This window comes from Chaetomium globosum, genomic scaffold, assembly GCF_000143365.1.
Source record: "Chaetomium globosum CBS 148.51 scaffold_1 genomic scaffold, whole genome shotgun sequence".
NCBI classification, from domain to species: domain Eukaryota; kingdom Fungi; phylum Ascomycota; class Sordariomycetes; order Sordariales; family Chaetomiaceae; genus Chaetomium; species Chaetomium globosum.
Window position 1 is genome coordinate 3,493,366 of NT_165976.1, and position 14,359 is coordinate 3,507,724.

The 14,359-nt window shown below is 54.4% G+C and overlaps 3 protein-coding genes across 3 annotated transcripts in view; 2 read left to right on the forward strand and 1 right to left on the reverse strand.

Moving 5' to 3' along the window:
- CHGG_01129 (uncharacterized protein) overlaps window positions 1–4,778 on the forward strand; it is a gene marked incomplete at both ends in the record, with an annotated part of 4,970 nt that extends 192 nt beyond the window's left edge. Inside the window, 7 exons of the mRNA XM_001220349.1 lie at window positions 26–528; window positions 738–757; window positions 855–1,089; window positions 1,155–1,220; window positions 1,868–2,178; window positions 2,482–4,611; window positions 4,662–4,778. Of these exons, the coding sequence (XP_001220350.1) occupies window positions 26–528; window positions 738–757; window positions 855–1,089; window positions 1,155–1,220; window positions 1,868–2,178; window positions 2,482–4,611; window positions 4,662–4,778 (3,382 nt within the window). The remainder of the gene's footprint in view (window positions 1–25; window positions 529–737; window positions 758–854; window positions 1,090–1,154; window positions 1,221–1,867; window positions 2,179–2,481; window positions 4,612–4,661) is intronic.
- Window positions 4,779–5,647: 869 nt separating this feature from the next.
- Window positions 5,648–10,883, reverse strand: CHGG_01130 (uncharacterized protein; the record flags this gene model as incomplete). Its single annotated transcript, XM_001220350.1, has 4 exons — window positions 5,648–6,007; window positions 6,057–10,277; window positions 10,344–10,715; window positions 10,794–10,883. 4 exons carry the CDS (start codon window positions 10,881–10,883, stop codon window positions 5,648–5,650), a joined length of 5,043 nt encoding a protein of 1,680 aa, XP_001220351.1.
- A 681-nt stretch (window positions 10,884–11,564) lies between these two features.
- On the forward strand, window positions 11,565–14,296 carry CHGG_01131 (S-adenosylmethionine-dependent methyltransferase superfamily domain-containing protein; the record flags this gene model as incomplete). Its single annotated transcript, XM_001220351.1, has 11 exons — window positions 11,565–12,408; window positions 12,475–12,490; window positions 12,560–12,608; window positions 12,662–12,731; window positions 12,786–12,855; window positions 12,906–13,020; window positions 13,081–13,215; window positions 13,270–13,357; window positions 13,410–13,587; window positions 13,637–13,697; window positions 13,754–14,296. 11 exons carry the CDS (start codon window positions 11,565–11,567, stop codon window positions 14,294–14,296), a joined length of 2,169 nt encoding a protein of 722 aa, XP_001220352.1.
- Between the last annotated feature and the right edge of the window lie 63 nt (window positions 14,297–14,359).

A 14,359-nucleotide genomic window follows, 5' to 3' on the forward strand; every position in this document is an offset into this window, starting at 1 on the left:
ATTCGCTTACTAGGTCCGCTTTCAGTTCATCGGACCCTCTGCCGTATGTGATCGATTCTCTTGGTGACAAGGTCTCGGCCAGGAAGATTGCGATCGCTGCTGGAGTCCCTGTTGTTCCTGGCACTGAGGGTGCGGTTGAGAAGTTCGAGGATGTCAAGAAGTTCACAGACCAGTATGGCTTCCCCGTCATCATCAAGGCGGCCTATGGCGGCGGTGGTCGTGGCATGCGTGTCGTGCGCGACGAAGCCACACTCCAGGAGTCCTTTGAGAGAGCCTCTTCCGAGGCGAAGAGCGCATTTGGCAACGGCACCGTGTTCGTTGAGAGATTCCTCGACAAGCCCAAGCACATCGAAGTCCAGCTCCTCGGTGACAACTACGGCAACCTGGTTCACCTCTACGAGCGTGACTGCTCTGTCCAGCGGAGGCATCAGAAAGTTGTTGAAATTGCTCCGGCAAAGGACCTCCCCGCCGACGTGCGGGATAACATGCTCAGGGACGCGGTCAAACTTGGCCGCTCTGTCGGACTGCGTAAGTCGCACCCTAACCCTAATCCTGCCCCGCGCCCCCCCCCCCCCCTCCTTCAACTCCGCTCTTGTTTTTCAGACTCTAGGAACTAACGAAACTAGGTAACGCATCAACCGCCGAATTCCTCGTAGATCAGCAGAACCGCTACTACTTTATCGAAGTTAATCCCCGAATTCAGGTTGGTGAGTTGATTCTGCCCTTAACTCGAACAGCACGTCAGGATATAGCTAACGTAGAAAACCCAGAGCATACTATCACGGAAGAGGCGAGATTTTCCCTCCTTCAAATCATTGTAAGGGCCGGTTTTATACTAACAGCACGTCCTACAGATCTGCGGGATCGACATCGTTGCGGCACAGATTCAGATTGCGGCCGGAGCAACGCTAGAGCAACTTGGACTCACTCAGGATCGTATCTCGACCCGTGGTTTTGCCATCCAGACCCGGATTACGACGCACGTAATCCCCGTACATCCTTTCATAGCCACCAGGGAGCTAACAATGTTAAACAGTGAGGACCCAGCCAAGAATTTCCAGCCTGACACTGGCAAGATCGAAGTTTACCGTATGTCAATTCTATACCCTCAACCCCCACCTCCCTGGAGATCAAATACCTAACATCAATATCAGGTTCTGCGGGTGGAAATGGTATTAGACTAGACGGTGGCAATGGTTTCGCCGGTGCTGTCATCACTCGTAAGTCTGATTTCTCTTTTGTACTAATTTCGGGCCCTGGTCCACGACAACTTCGTTATGTTTGCGGATAAGCTGTGTCCTTTGCCTCGATGGCCACGATACTCCTTTTCTGGCGGCAAGTCGGTAAGCCGCCCCTAAAGCGGCGGCTCTGCTTTGAGGACAGACTACACGTTTTGAAACAGTGAGTAACACCGCTTTCCCTTCATGAGACGGGATGCTAACCAACGAAGCCTCTACAAACCACCAGTCAACACCCATAACAGGCCCAGACGCCAGCAGCAGCGGTGTATCTCTATCCTTTGGCCTCATTGCAAACAGCTCCTGAGCTGGGTTCCAACTCAAATTTGCAAGAACGCCTGCCGTTTTGAGACAACACGCCCTCCCCAAGACAGCGCCTTCCTTAATCCAACGCCTTGCTCAACCCATCAACTCTCTCAAACCCAGCACCGTCTGCCCAGCAACTTCTGTCAGAATTAAAGGGCATGGCACTCGCGCTGGATGGATACTGTCGGGTACAAAGCCTCCTCTCCGGGTCACCCATCTCAAACACCCAGACCTTGCACATTGGCAGACGCAAAGACATTACCGAAAAGGGCACAATAGTACTTGCACCAACAAGAATATTGCCTGCTGTTAAGCCCACATAGGTTTTGGGCCGGTATCCGTCATTCTCCATAACGACAACGGGGTTAATACCCCAGCGGCGAGGGCCGACACCCCCCGGAACTCGGTGGCTGGGTTTGACAACAACTCCACAAGTAAACCTTCGGAGCCAAGGTCAACTGGGCAATCACAACGAACCTCCTCAACACTTGAAGGTCCCCGTTACTTGCTGGTAGCACGGCAGAGGCTGGCAATGCATTCCTCGGAGAATGTCTTCGATAATATCTTTGACAATTCCGAGGATAATATCAAGAAAAAAAAGATGTCTTCGACAAGGCTGAGGATAATGTCTTCGGTAACGCCGATGATCACGCCAAGTTCGATGTTTTCGACATCTCGGTGTCTTGCTCTCCGAGTTGGAACCAAGGGCGGGCCTGACCTTGGGACTTGGAACTTGGAACTTTGGACTTGGACTTATATTTCATTGTTGCTTCATCTTGAACTCATTTGCTAACGTCTGCCAACCTCTTTTAGCTCACTAGTACGCTCCCCTATGTTGCTCCAATGCCCAACGAAAAAAAAAGCTAACATTTACAGTGATTCCATGTTGGTCAAGGTCATTGCCACAGGCTCGACATACGAGATCGCCCGTCGCAAGATGCTCCGCGCCCTGATCGAATTCAGAATTCGCGGCGTGAAAACGAATTTGCCCTTCATCACGTCACTATTGACGCATCCCGTTTTTATTGAGTCTAAATGTTGGACAACATTCATCGATTCAACTCCAGAGCTTTTCGATCTCGTTGGAAGCCAGAACCGCGCACAGAAGCTCCTTGCCTACCTGGGTGACGTTGCGGTAAACGGAAGCAGCATCAAGGGCCAGATTGGCGAGCCCAAGTTCAAGGGCGACATTATCATCCCCGAGCTCTTTGACGAGTCCGGGCACAAGATCGACACCACGCTGCCATCCACGAAGGGCTGGCGTCAGATCATTCTCGAGCAGGGCCCCAAGGCCTTCGCCAAGGCCATTCGCAACTACAAGGGCTGCCTGCTGATGGACACCACCTGGCGCGACGCCCATCAGTCGCTGCTTGCGACCCGAGTTAGGACTGTCGACCTGCTGAACATCGCCAAGGAGACGAGCCATGCACTTCACAACCTCTACAGTTTGGAATGCTGGGGCGGCGCTACCTTCGATGTTGCCATGCGCTTCCTCTACGAGGACCCCTGGGACCGTCTCCGCAAGATGCGGAAGCTGATTCCCAACATCCCTTTCCAGATGTTGCTGCGTGGCGCCAATGGCGTTGCCTACGCCTCACTTCCTGACAACGCCATTGACCACTTCGTTGATCAGGCCAAGAAGAACGGCGTTGACATTTTCCGCGTTTTTGATGCCCTGAATGACATCAACCAGCTCGAAGTCGGCATCAAGGCCGTGCAAAAGGCTGGCGGTGTTTGCGAGGGCACGGTCTGCTACAGCGGCGACATGCTGAACCCCACGAAGAAGTACAACCTTGCGTATTACCTGGACCTTGTCGACAAGCTTGTTGCCCTTGACATCGATGTCTTGGGTATCAAGGACATGGCCGGTGTCCTCAAGCCACATGCCGCTACTCTTCTCATTGGTTCCATCCGGGAGAAGTACCCTGACTTGCCTATTCACGTTCACACCCACGACTCGGCCGGTACCGGTGTTACCTCTATGGTTGCTTGTGCTATGGCTGGCGCCGACGCTGTCGATGCTGCCACTGACAGTTTGTCTGGCATGACTTCGCAGCCTAGCATCAACGCCATTCTTGCTTCTCTTGATGGCACTGGCAAGGACCCTGGTCTCAACCCCCAACACGTCCGGGCTCTGGACACCTACTGGTCCCAGCTCCGTCTTCTCTACTCGCCTTTTGAGGCTCATCTTGCGGGTCCCGACCCCGAGGTGTACGAGCACGAGATTCCGGGTGGTCAGCTGACCAACATGATGTTCCAGGCTTCTCAGCTTGGCCTCGGCTCCCAGTGGCTTGAGACTAAGAAGGCCTACGAACATGCAAATGATCTTCTCGGCGACATTGTCAAGGTCACTCCCACCTCCAAGGTCGTTGGCGACCTGGCACAGTTCATGGTCTCCAACAAGCTTTCACCTGAAGACGTCAAGGCCCGTGCTGCCGAGCTCGACTTCCCCGGCTCCGTTCTTGAGTTCTTCGAGGGCATGATGGGCCAGCCTTACGGGGGGTTCCCGGAGCCGCTCCGCACCAACGCCCTCCGCGGTCGCCGCAAGCTGGACCAGCGCCCTGGCCTCTTTCTCGACCCCATTGACTTCGGAAATGTCAAGAAGGAGCTCGGCCGCAAATTTGGCGGCAGCGTTACCGAGTGTGATATTGCCAGTTACATCATGTACCCGAAGGTCTTTGAAGATTACAAGAATTTCGTGGTGAAGTACGGCGATCTATCGGTGCTGCCGACCAAGTACTTCCTCTCGAAGCCCGAGATCGGCGAGGAGTTCCACGTCGAGCTCGAGAAGGGCAAAGTGCTCATTCTGAAGTTGCTCGCTGTTGGGCCGCTCTCCGAGAATACAGGCCAGCGCGAGGTGTTCTACGAGATGAACGGCGAGGTCCGCCAGGTCTCTGTCGACGACAAGATGGCGGCCGTCGAAAACGTTAGCCGTCCCAAGGCTGACCCTACCGACACGAGCCAAGTCGGTGCGCCCATGGCTGGCGTGCTGGTCGAGCTGCGCGTGCATGACGGCACTGAGGTCAAGAAGGGCGACCCGCTTGCTGTTCTGAGCGCCATGAAGATGGTACGTTCTTCTTCCCTACTGTAGCATAAATCACTAACTCGTGTAACTAGGAAATGGTCATTTCCGCCCCTCACAACGGTGTCGTCTCCCAGCTCGCAGTGCGCGAAGGTGACTCTGTTGACGGTTCAGACCTTGTCTGCCGCATCGTCAAAGCCGACGCCAAATGAGCGGCTGCTAGGGCAAGGGACCTTGGAAGTACAGCAACGTGCGCGGCTCGTCATTCTGCCCCCTCGCCAGATAGGCGACTGACCAACACGAGACCGTGCTGGCCACACCGCAATGCTCTTTTAGTTATGCATCCATCCGATCGCTAGGTGGCGAATAAAAAAGAAACACATGATGGAGCGAGCAATACGGAGGAAGCGGGCGGCGTCGTTAGGCATGAGCGCCCTTTACAGCAGATTTCTGCAAGGCGGGGAACAGATACATGGAGAGGAGGTGTATCCGTGTCCGCGGGGATCAACTACCCGTGGTAGCTTCTTAGATTAAGTAGGCAATTCATTACCTCTGATCCACATGTCGTAGCCCATCCCTTCCGTTGCGCGGCCATGGTGACACAACGTTATTTACGTCCGAATGCTAGCACTTTGCTTGCCCTCCTATTCCCACATTTTCGTTATCTCTCGTTCTCCCCCGATCTTACGTTTCCAAGGCAGTTACACAATCACCAAGACCACAGTTCGGAAACAGCACCAAGTCGGATGAGGAAAACGATCAAGCAAGTTATCATACAGATGTTGTACTAACACAGGGAATATCCCCCCCGCCGTGCTCAGTGGAAGAAGCAGTAACATCAGCAACGCGCCAAGATCAGCTCTAAAAAACAACCGCCGAAGCCACCCACCCACAACCCGAAATCATCCCTTCAGTGCTTTTCGCCCTTTAAAAACACCATGTCTGTTGGGTCTTGCCACGGCCCAAGCTCCACCACCTTGACCGGCTTGCCTCACTGAGCAGGACCCTCGAATGGATAGAACCAGCGACGCTGGCCCGGATCGAACAGGCAGGGGCACTCGAACACCACCGGAACAACCCTCTAGAAACCGTAGCCGGTCGGCTGGGGCGCAAAGCCGTTGGTCTGCATGTACGGCGCAGGCGACACGGGCGGTGCGCCGCCGGCGGGGCCGGCTGTGATCATGAGGCGGTTGCCGCCGAGGATGGGGGTGTTGTCGTCGACCTTCTCCTGCTCCTTCTCGCGGGACTTGCGGGCCTCGTTGTCCGCCTTGAGCTCGGCCATTTGCTTGGTCTGCTCGCAGAGCATGTTCACCAAGAAGGGCATGGCATGGTCGATCAGGCCGTTGCGCCATGACAGCTCAAGGACCACGTCGGGCCGGATCAGGTCATAGCAAGCATACAGCATGCCGACGTAGCACTCACGGTTGCCAACGTCCACGAACTGGAATATCATCAGCAATGAGCCAAATCAAGGGTAGCGTTAAACTTACGTATCTCAGCAACTCCTCAACGACATCTGCCTTGCCTGAAATGGCGGCGGTCTCAATGGCATCCTTCCACAGCTTGTCTTGCTTGGACAGGTTAATAGACTTCTCCCACCGCTTGTTCTTGCGGTAGATGCTGGCAGCGATTTGGCGGAAGAAAACCAGGTCGTGCTTCTCGAGACGGCCAGCGAGGTCTACAGCATCGTAGTTGTCATAGTGTTCAACAGAGTCCCGGAGGGTCTTATAATCTTCCTCCTCGATGAGCAAGTCGTTGATGGCGTCGTTGACCGTGCGCTTGTTTTGCGACTGCACATTGAGAAGGAACGGCTTGATGAGCGGCAGGTTGTCTGACTTTTGGAACATGCGAACCACCCGGTTCACATCGATCCGGGGAGTCAGGACCTGGAGGAGATCGGTGAGTAGAGATGGGTGCTGCTCAAGGTAGAAGTTGATGGCCTTGTAGTACATCTCGAGATTGGCCACCTTGACGGTGATTTCCTTGAACTGTTGGTGCTCCCACGAGTTCTCGGGGCGCTCCATGACGGCGAGCGCAGCATTGTCAAACTCGTCATAGTGATAGTAGCAAAACACCAGTTCAGGCCACAAGTTGGCCTCCTCGCACGCACGAATCATCTTGGGCATGTTCATCCTGCTCCAGAAGAGCTTCAGGTGCTCCATCAACCGCTCGGGATGATACTTGGACAGAGCAATACCCAGCTCGGTGAACATGCCCATGTGGGCACGCTCAAGACCAAGGCCTTGCTCGAGGAGGCTAATGAGTTCGTCAAAGTAGCCATTGCGTTCATACTGCTTGACGAGAGCCTGGAGTTGCTCGGCATCGACGATGAGGTTGAGACCGCAGATTTGGGCAAGGCGGAACTCCTTCTTGCCAACGCATGCCTCATGGACCTCCTTCCAGACCTTGATGTTGTTCGCCTTGCGCGCGCAGTCGACCGCGGCCTGGTAGTCGGTGAGATGAACGAGGGTAGTCGCGAGCTTAGCCCAGTTGGAGATGCTTGTGTAGAAGATCTTGGCCGCCTCGAAGAGACCTTCGGCGTAAGCCTTGTCTCCCGATTCCTCGATGTTGGCCACGTTGGTTGCCCGCAAAAAGTCTTCAAGGTCAGCAAGCTGGTCGAGACGGGCGAAGCAGAAGGCAAGGGCGGTATCAATGGCAGGCTCGCGGAGAGTCTTGCGGGCCATGCGAAGGAACTTGACGAGTTCCTCGTTCTTGCCTGCCGCAACCGCAATCTCAATGACCTCCTCGTAGTTCTTAGGGTCCTCGGCCTTAATGTATGAGTCAATAGAATCGCTGACCCGGAGCCCATCCAGCTGAGCCTTGGCCACCTTGCTCCAGACTTGAGGAATGTCGACCTCTTCGGCATATGCTTGCGCACGATCGATGCTAACGACGTGCTCGACGAGAACGTTGACGGCGGCTTCCTTGTTGTCGATCTTCTTGTACACTTCGAAGGCCTCCTCGTGCAGGCCGACTTCGATACAGACGTTAGCGATCTCGTCGGCAGAGAAGTTATCGAGTTTGTGAATGTAGTCCATGACACGGGCCTTGTCAGCCTTAGCAGCGGTGAACATGAGAAGGTTTTGCAGGTTCTGGTTGTCGCTGAACGGCGAGGGCTCCAAAACAATTTTCTCAAGGAGCTCAATAAGCTCCGCAGGGAGATCGGCATTCAGGAAGCACGACACAGCCTCGGAGACCTTGGAGGGGTCCGTAGACTCTGGGACAGCAGTCGAGATGACTTGGTCAACCACTGAGCGACGGTGAAGGTTGTTCTCGCTGAGTACAAACATCCACAGCTCCCTGTCTCCGCGTTCGAGGAGATATCTCGCCTGGGCCTTGTACATGGCGTTCTCATTCGTAATATTGACAAGTTCGAGGTCATTCTGACCCTTGCGGTAGGCGATGTAAGCGAGGTTGGGGTCTCGCTTTTCGCAGTATTTACCGACTGTGAGCGTGTCATACTGGTCGTTCTCCTTCAGGAACTTCTCGGGATTGTTGTTCGAGTCAATGTAGATCTTCGCTAGAGCGTTGTAAACGGCTTGTTGCTGGTTGCCGGCGGCCAAGGTCGCCTCAAGGAAGGGCAGGAGTAGCTTGAGGCGGTTACGCGTCTCAACTTCTTGGACCAACTCGTCAATGGGGATCGATACCGGGTTGACGGTGGAGAGGAGATTCTTGATGATGCTCTCATCGCAGTCAACGTCTAACAGGCCACCGATGACACCAGGGGTCCGGGAAGGGTTGACCTGCTGTACGTAGATCTCGATGGACTTGAACTGTTGGTGCTGGTACAAGTAGAGCACCAAGTCGTGGACAAAGTTGAACCGGTCGCAGACAACCATCAATGGCAGCATCTCGCTAAGCTTCGCCTCTTTGAGAAAGTTCTTGACCTTCTCCGGGTTGTAAACGCTGTTGTCACGGCAGATACGCTCGACCTCGCGGATCTGGCCCATCTTGGTGGCCGCCTCGATATACTTAAAGACGACCTCGGCGTCATCGCTGACGTTAACAATGCTCCCCAGGAAGTAGTAGAGGCCCTCGGCGGTCTTGTACTTCTCGAATAGGTCAATCAGGCGCTGGGCACCGAGGAGCTCAGCATACTTGGTGGCAATTTGGACCACAGACTGGAGATTCTGGCGGATGTTGTGCTTCATCATGGCGTCAAGACAATCGATAGACTGCTCGACTGAAAGACGGCCAAAGTACTCAATCAACCAATCAGGGTTGAAGTTCGGCGCGCCAGCGATGCCGACAACGACACGCTTAACAGCGGCGGGATCCTCGTATAGATCCAGAGCCTTCTGCAAGAGGCCAGCCTGTTCGCAAAGAGTCGCAATACGACCCTTGTCGAAGTGAGAAAACATGTCATTTCCAAGGATGGCATCAGCGACCTGCGGTGCGTTGATTAGGTTCATCTCGAGAAGACGGGTTTGGAGTTGGCCTTGCTCCGGCTTATTATCCTTGAGCGCATCGAGGAGGAAGGCGGTGGCCTGCTGGACCATGCCTTGAGACTGAAAGATATCCACCACACGCTCGAAATCGACCAGTGACCCTCCCTCATGGTTGGCGAGAGACGTGGCAAACTCGGCGCCCTTCTCCGGGTTAATGCGGATGATGTGTTGAAGGAGCTGAACAAAGTCGGGCTGATAGCTCGTCTGAGCGCAGTACGGGAGGATCTTCTCAAATTGGCCGGTCTCGGCGAAGCCAGCAACGACTTTGTGAGGCACATTTGCCTTCAAGTAAATGCCGAGGGCCATGGCCATGTCGTGAGGGCGAACCATGTCACCAAGCTGCTCAGAGCACTCGAGCTTGTTCTCGCCGAGCCACTTTTGGAGGAGCTGTTTCCGGCTCTGGGCCAGCACGGGTTGAGCAAGTTCAATAGTTTCGTGCTGATTCAACGACCCCTTGTCGAGAAGCAAGCCGAAGTATTGAAGAATATGTGACATTTGGCCGGGCTGCTGGGGGATCCGCTTGAACCGTTCTATGGTTTGCGGCGTCCGCAAAAAGCCGCGAGGAGAGTTGGCTGCGACCTTGGCCGCTTCTTGGTAGTTGGCATTGGTGAAGAGCTGCTCGAAACGCTGCTGGTAGAGGTTGTCGGCACCGGGGAGCCCAGCGCGGGACGCCAGCTTGAGTGCCAGCTCGGTGCCGTGGCTCTCAAGAACATACTGGACGATCGTGTTCTCGTCGGCGCTAACAAACAGAACTTGACCCTTCCGGTTGATGCCAATAACACCACTTGACTCCTTGTCGCCGCAGGCTGTGAAAATGGTCTCGCCCGAGATACGGTTCATGAAGATGCATGTCGCAGTCTCGAGATCGTAGAGGTGGATGAAACCGTACTTGGTGATGAGATAAATGATGCCGTACTTCTGCGAAACCTGGAGGGCAACCGGGAAATCGTTGGCGGCTTCTGGCGGGAAGAAAACATCGACGGCCTTCTTGGAAAATACGGGGTTCGTCTCAGGGTGGTCGACCTCGACAATGTGTAGTTTGGCGCCGGCGGCGGTCCGGACGGCAAAGGTGAAGAGCTTAGTGTCCTCGGGGGCACCGTCTAACCGGATCGTACCAAAGGCAGCGGCATGGCCCTCGATGGCCTGGCTGATTCCGCGGTCTTTGGAATAGAGTTGCATGGCACCGACGACGCGTCCTTGCTGCTGCGAGATACCGACCACGACCATCCACTTCCCATCGGCGCTCGTCCGGTAGTTGATAATCTGGTTGCTCTGCTTGCTGTCAGCGTCCACCCGGCGAGTTCAGCGAACAAGATAAGAGGTACCCACCTGCAGGTTGGTATTGCGGTCGAACACTTTGACGGGCGCTGCCTGGGCGGGGTCGAAGACGTCCCAATGGTAGACGGCAGTGTCTGTGATCAAGCCCAGTGTCGTCTCGCTCGTCCACTTCCAGAAGGCAACATCCTCACTCATAGTGGTGGACTTTAGCTTCTGCTTTTGCTCCAAGTCGAAGATCTGGAGTGTCCTGGACTGTGCCTTCAGGGCAATGACTTGTCGCGACCAGTGCATGATTGCACTGTCGGCTTTGATGGGGCGCCGGATGACATTGTTGCCATTCTTGAGGTCGACGATGAGGACTTCGGGGGATGAGGCTTCATCCTTTTTATCTCGAAGGCAGATGAAGGAGTCTGATTCTAGAGTCTATCCCAGGGGCATCGAAGGTCAGTAGGGTTAGGGCGACACAGAAAACGTGTTATGGTGTGCGGGATGGGATCGTACGCATGTGTTGAAAGTGATGGCGGTTTGGTTAACGCCCAAGCTGCTGAGCTGAAGCAGCTCCTGGAACTTAATTGGCAAGGCCGGCGCCATGATGAATTCGATGCGCTCGGCTGCGCGGGGTTAACGAAGAGTAACAGCCAACTTGTCAAAAGTGGCTGCCAGGCAGATGAAGGTCGTGAAGTTGGGAATCGTGACGTTCGTGAAAGGGGTGGAAATCGGTGGAGCTCGATGGGGCAATAGACAAAAAGTGGGCGGAGCTGGTAATTATTAGCAATACCCGCAACCAAAGCCACTTAATTGAAAAGAGAATCAAGCAAAGAGAAAAAGTTGGGTTGTTGGGTAGGTGCGGTGCGAGGGTGAAAGCTCGTTGCCAGACGCGCAGCGCAGTTGCGGAAAATGAGGGTTCTCGCTTGTGCTTGTGTGTGGCAGGAGCGCCAAATGCGGGTACTTTCCGAGTGATCTGTTAAGAGCAAGGAGCTGCAGTGCGGGAAGCATTCCATCCTTTGCCAGGTTCTCACGCTCTTGCCAGGCTTGCCAGGGGTAACGTCAGCAACAAGGTTCCTCCTGCTTTTGGCTTAGTTAGTCTGAGGCTGGACTGGCCCCACTCGACTTCTTGGTGCAGAGCAACGCTCCCGCTCTTATCGATAACGTTTTTCGCAAGAAATTTGGCAAGATTCTGGCGGGTTGCAGCCATTGTCTGCGAGTGTCGTCCCGCTGCCAAACATCTGCGATAAAAAAAAAAGCAGGGAACCCGCCGCCAAACTCGCAAATATGGGCGTCGGACGCCGTATGAAGAAACAGGGCGCGCCTGAGCCGCTGTCAGAAGAACACTTTGCCAATCTTAAGCGGAAGAAGGGTCTTCCGGTTGACGATACGCCGGCCGAGGTGCGCTCAACCAAGAAGCGCCGTACATCGACGAAGTCCGAGAAGTCTTCCAAGAAGCCCCGTGGGGAGAGCACTAAGAATGGTGTAATCGCGACGAAGACGGCAGGGAAACAAACCAATGGCACCAAGAAGTCATCTGGGTCGTCAGAGAATGGCCTGAAGGCTAACAAAGCGAAGTCCAAGAAGGCTTCTGTACCAGAATCCGACTCAGACGAGGAGATGGGTGACGAGTTTGATGCTTCCGAATTGGAGGTTGACGGTGGATCTGATTTGGACGAGCAGACGCTCGGCGACGATTTCTTGGGATCCGACGACTCAGTCTACGACTCGGACCAAGGCAACGGCAAGAAAGAGAAATTCGTTTTTTCCGACGACGAGGACGACGACGATGAGGAGCGGGAGGAGAGGTTGACCGCCGCCAACATCGAGGGGCTGTCAAAGAAGCTAGACGACAAGCTAGCCAGGGAAGCGGAGGAGAACGAAGCGGAACTGCGGGAAGAAGCTTTGCAGACCAACATTGACGGCGACAAGCCTAATGTCTTGGGCGAGGATGACGATGATGAGGACGAGCTGTCATCTAAAACGCAAGGGCTGCTAGCTCCCGACCTTCAGATGCTGAGGACCAGGATAACAGAGACCATCCGCGTGTTGGAGGACTTTTCGAATCTCGCCGAGGATGGACGGAGCAGGGCCGAGTATACCAACCAGTTGCTCAAGGATGTCTGTGCCTGTACGTGCCACGCTGTTCCCCTATTCGACCCGATTTTCGGAGATTTTACTGACACTGGATGAATAGACTATGGCTACAATGAGTTTTTGGCAGAGAAACTCATGTAAGAGGCGCTTTCTAGGGCCACCTGTCTCATAACTAACGTACATAGGAACCTGTTCCCGCCAAGGGAAGCATTTGCTTTCTTTGAAGCCAACGAGGTACGTCCAGTGACTTAAATTATGTTTCTATCACCTAACTAACTGGGGAACAGAGCGCGCGCCCTGTCGTTATTCGAACAAATACCCTACGGACGCATCGCCGTGATCTAGCGCAGGCTCTCAGTTAGTTATACTCCTTTTCCGTACGCAACCGCCCCTCGCGCTAACCCTTCATAGTCAACCGCGGCGTCACTTTGGAGCCCGTGGGCAAGTGGTCCAAAGTCGGCCTGCAGGTATTCGAGTCGACGTAAGTATTACCATTCTCTCTCCGTGCTCGAGAAACTGACCGAGATAAAGCGTGCCATTGGGTGCCACTCCCGAGTATCTGGCTGGCCATTACATTCTGCAAGCTGCATCTTCGTTCCTCCCCGTCATGGCTCTCTGCCCTCAGGAGAACGAACGTTGCCTCGATGTAAGTCGTTCTGTTTCCGCATCTATGACGATGGATTGCTTACTAAAAGAAAACGAACAGATGGCCGCAGCCCCCGGTGGTAAAACAACGCATATGTCGGCGTTGATGAAGAACACTGGCGTCGTTTTTGCGAACGATCCCAGCAAGTCTCGTGCCAAGGGTCTGATCGGCAATATTCACCGTCTGGGTGCGAGGGTAAGAATGGTTGCCTGTTAAACTATTTGGTGTCTGGCTAACGTTGCGGCGTAGAACGTCATCGTCTGCAACTACGATGCCCGCGAGTTCCCCAGGGTGATGGGTGGTTTCGACAGAGTACTCTTGGATGCGCCTTGCTCTGGTGAGTGAAAAGGCATATAGGGCTTGGATTGCAACGCTGACTCGTCGTGTAGGCACTGGCGTTATCGCCAAGGACCCCTCAGTGAAGACCAACAGGGACGAGAAGGACTTCATTCAATTACCGCATACGCAAAAGCAGCTGTTGTTGGCAGCTATTGATTCGGTCAACCATGCAAGCAAGACGGGTGGTTACGTTGTCTACTCTACATGCAGCGTGGCAATCGAGGAAAAGTGAGTCCGATGGAGCTCAACACGCCAGACGAAATAAATGCTGACCCAGTTTTAGCGAACAAGTTGTCGCGTATGCCTTGAGTCGCCGGCCTAACGTCAAGCTCGTCGAGGTAAGTCCATACCCACCTTAGCCTGGTAACTGGGAATGCGCTAACGCCAGTATTAGACCGGCCTCCCCTTCGGCAAGGAGGGCTTCACCAGCTATATGGGCAAGGCGTTCCACCCCAGCCTCAAGCTGACACGCCGGTATTACCCCCACTTGTACAACGTTGACGGGTTCTTCGTCGCCAAATTCCAGAAGGTTGGACCCACGGCTGGGAACGCCGTCCTCGCCAATGGCAAGAAGGATAAGGATGCCGCCATCATGAAGGCCGCGGATGAGAATGACGGCGAGGTTATCGATAAGACACCTGTCGCTGCGGAGGGCGAGGAAGAAGCCAAGGACGACTTTGGCGGGTTCGACGACAATGAGGACGAGGACTACATTGAGCGTGCCAAGCGGAACGCGATGAGGAGGCGTGGTCTTGATCCTCGGGCGTTGAAGAAGGGACAAGAGAAGAAGCCGGCCAAGGAGGTAGAGACGCCTAAGGAGGCATCCAAAGAGGCACCCAAGGAGGGACCCAAGGAGAAGTCTAACGACAAAGTCAAGGAAAAAACCAAGGGCAAGCCCAAGGAGAAGACGAAGCTGAAGGCCAAGGAGAAGAAGTAGGCGACACAAACTAATAGACTGTATTTCTGCCCAACGTGTGCCATGACCTTATGCTCTGCTCCT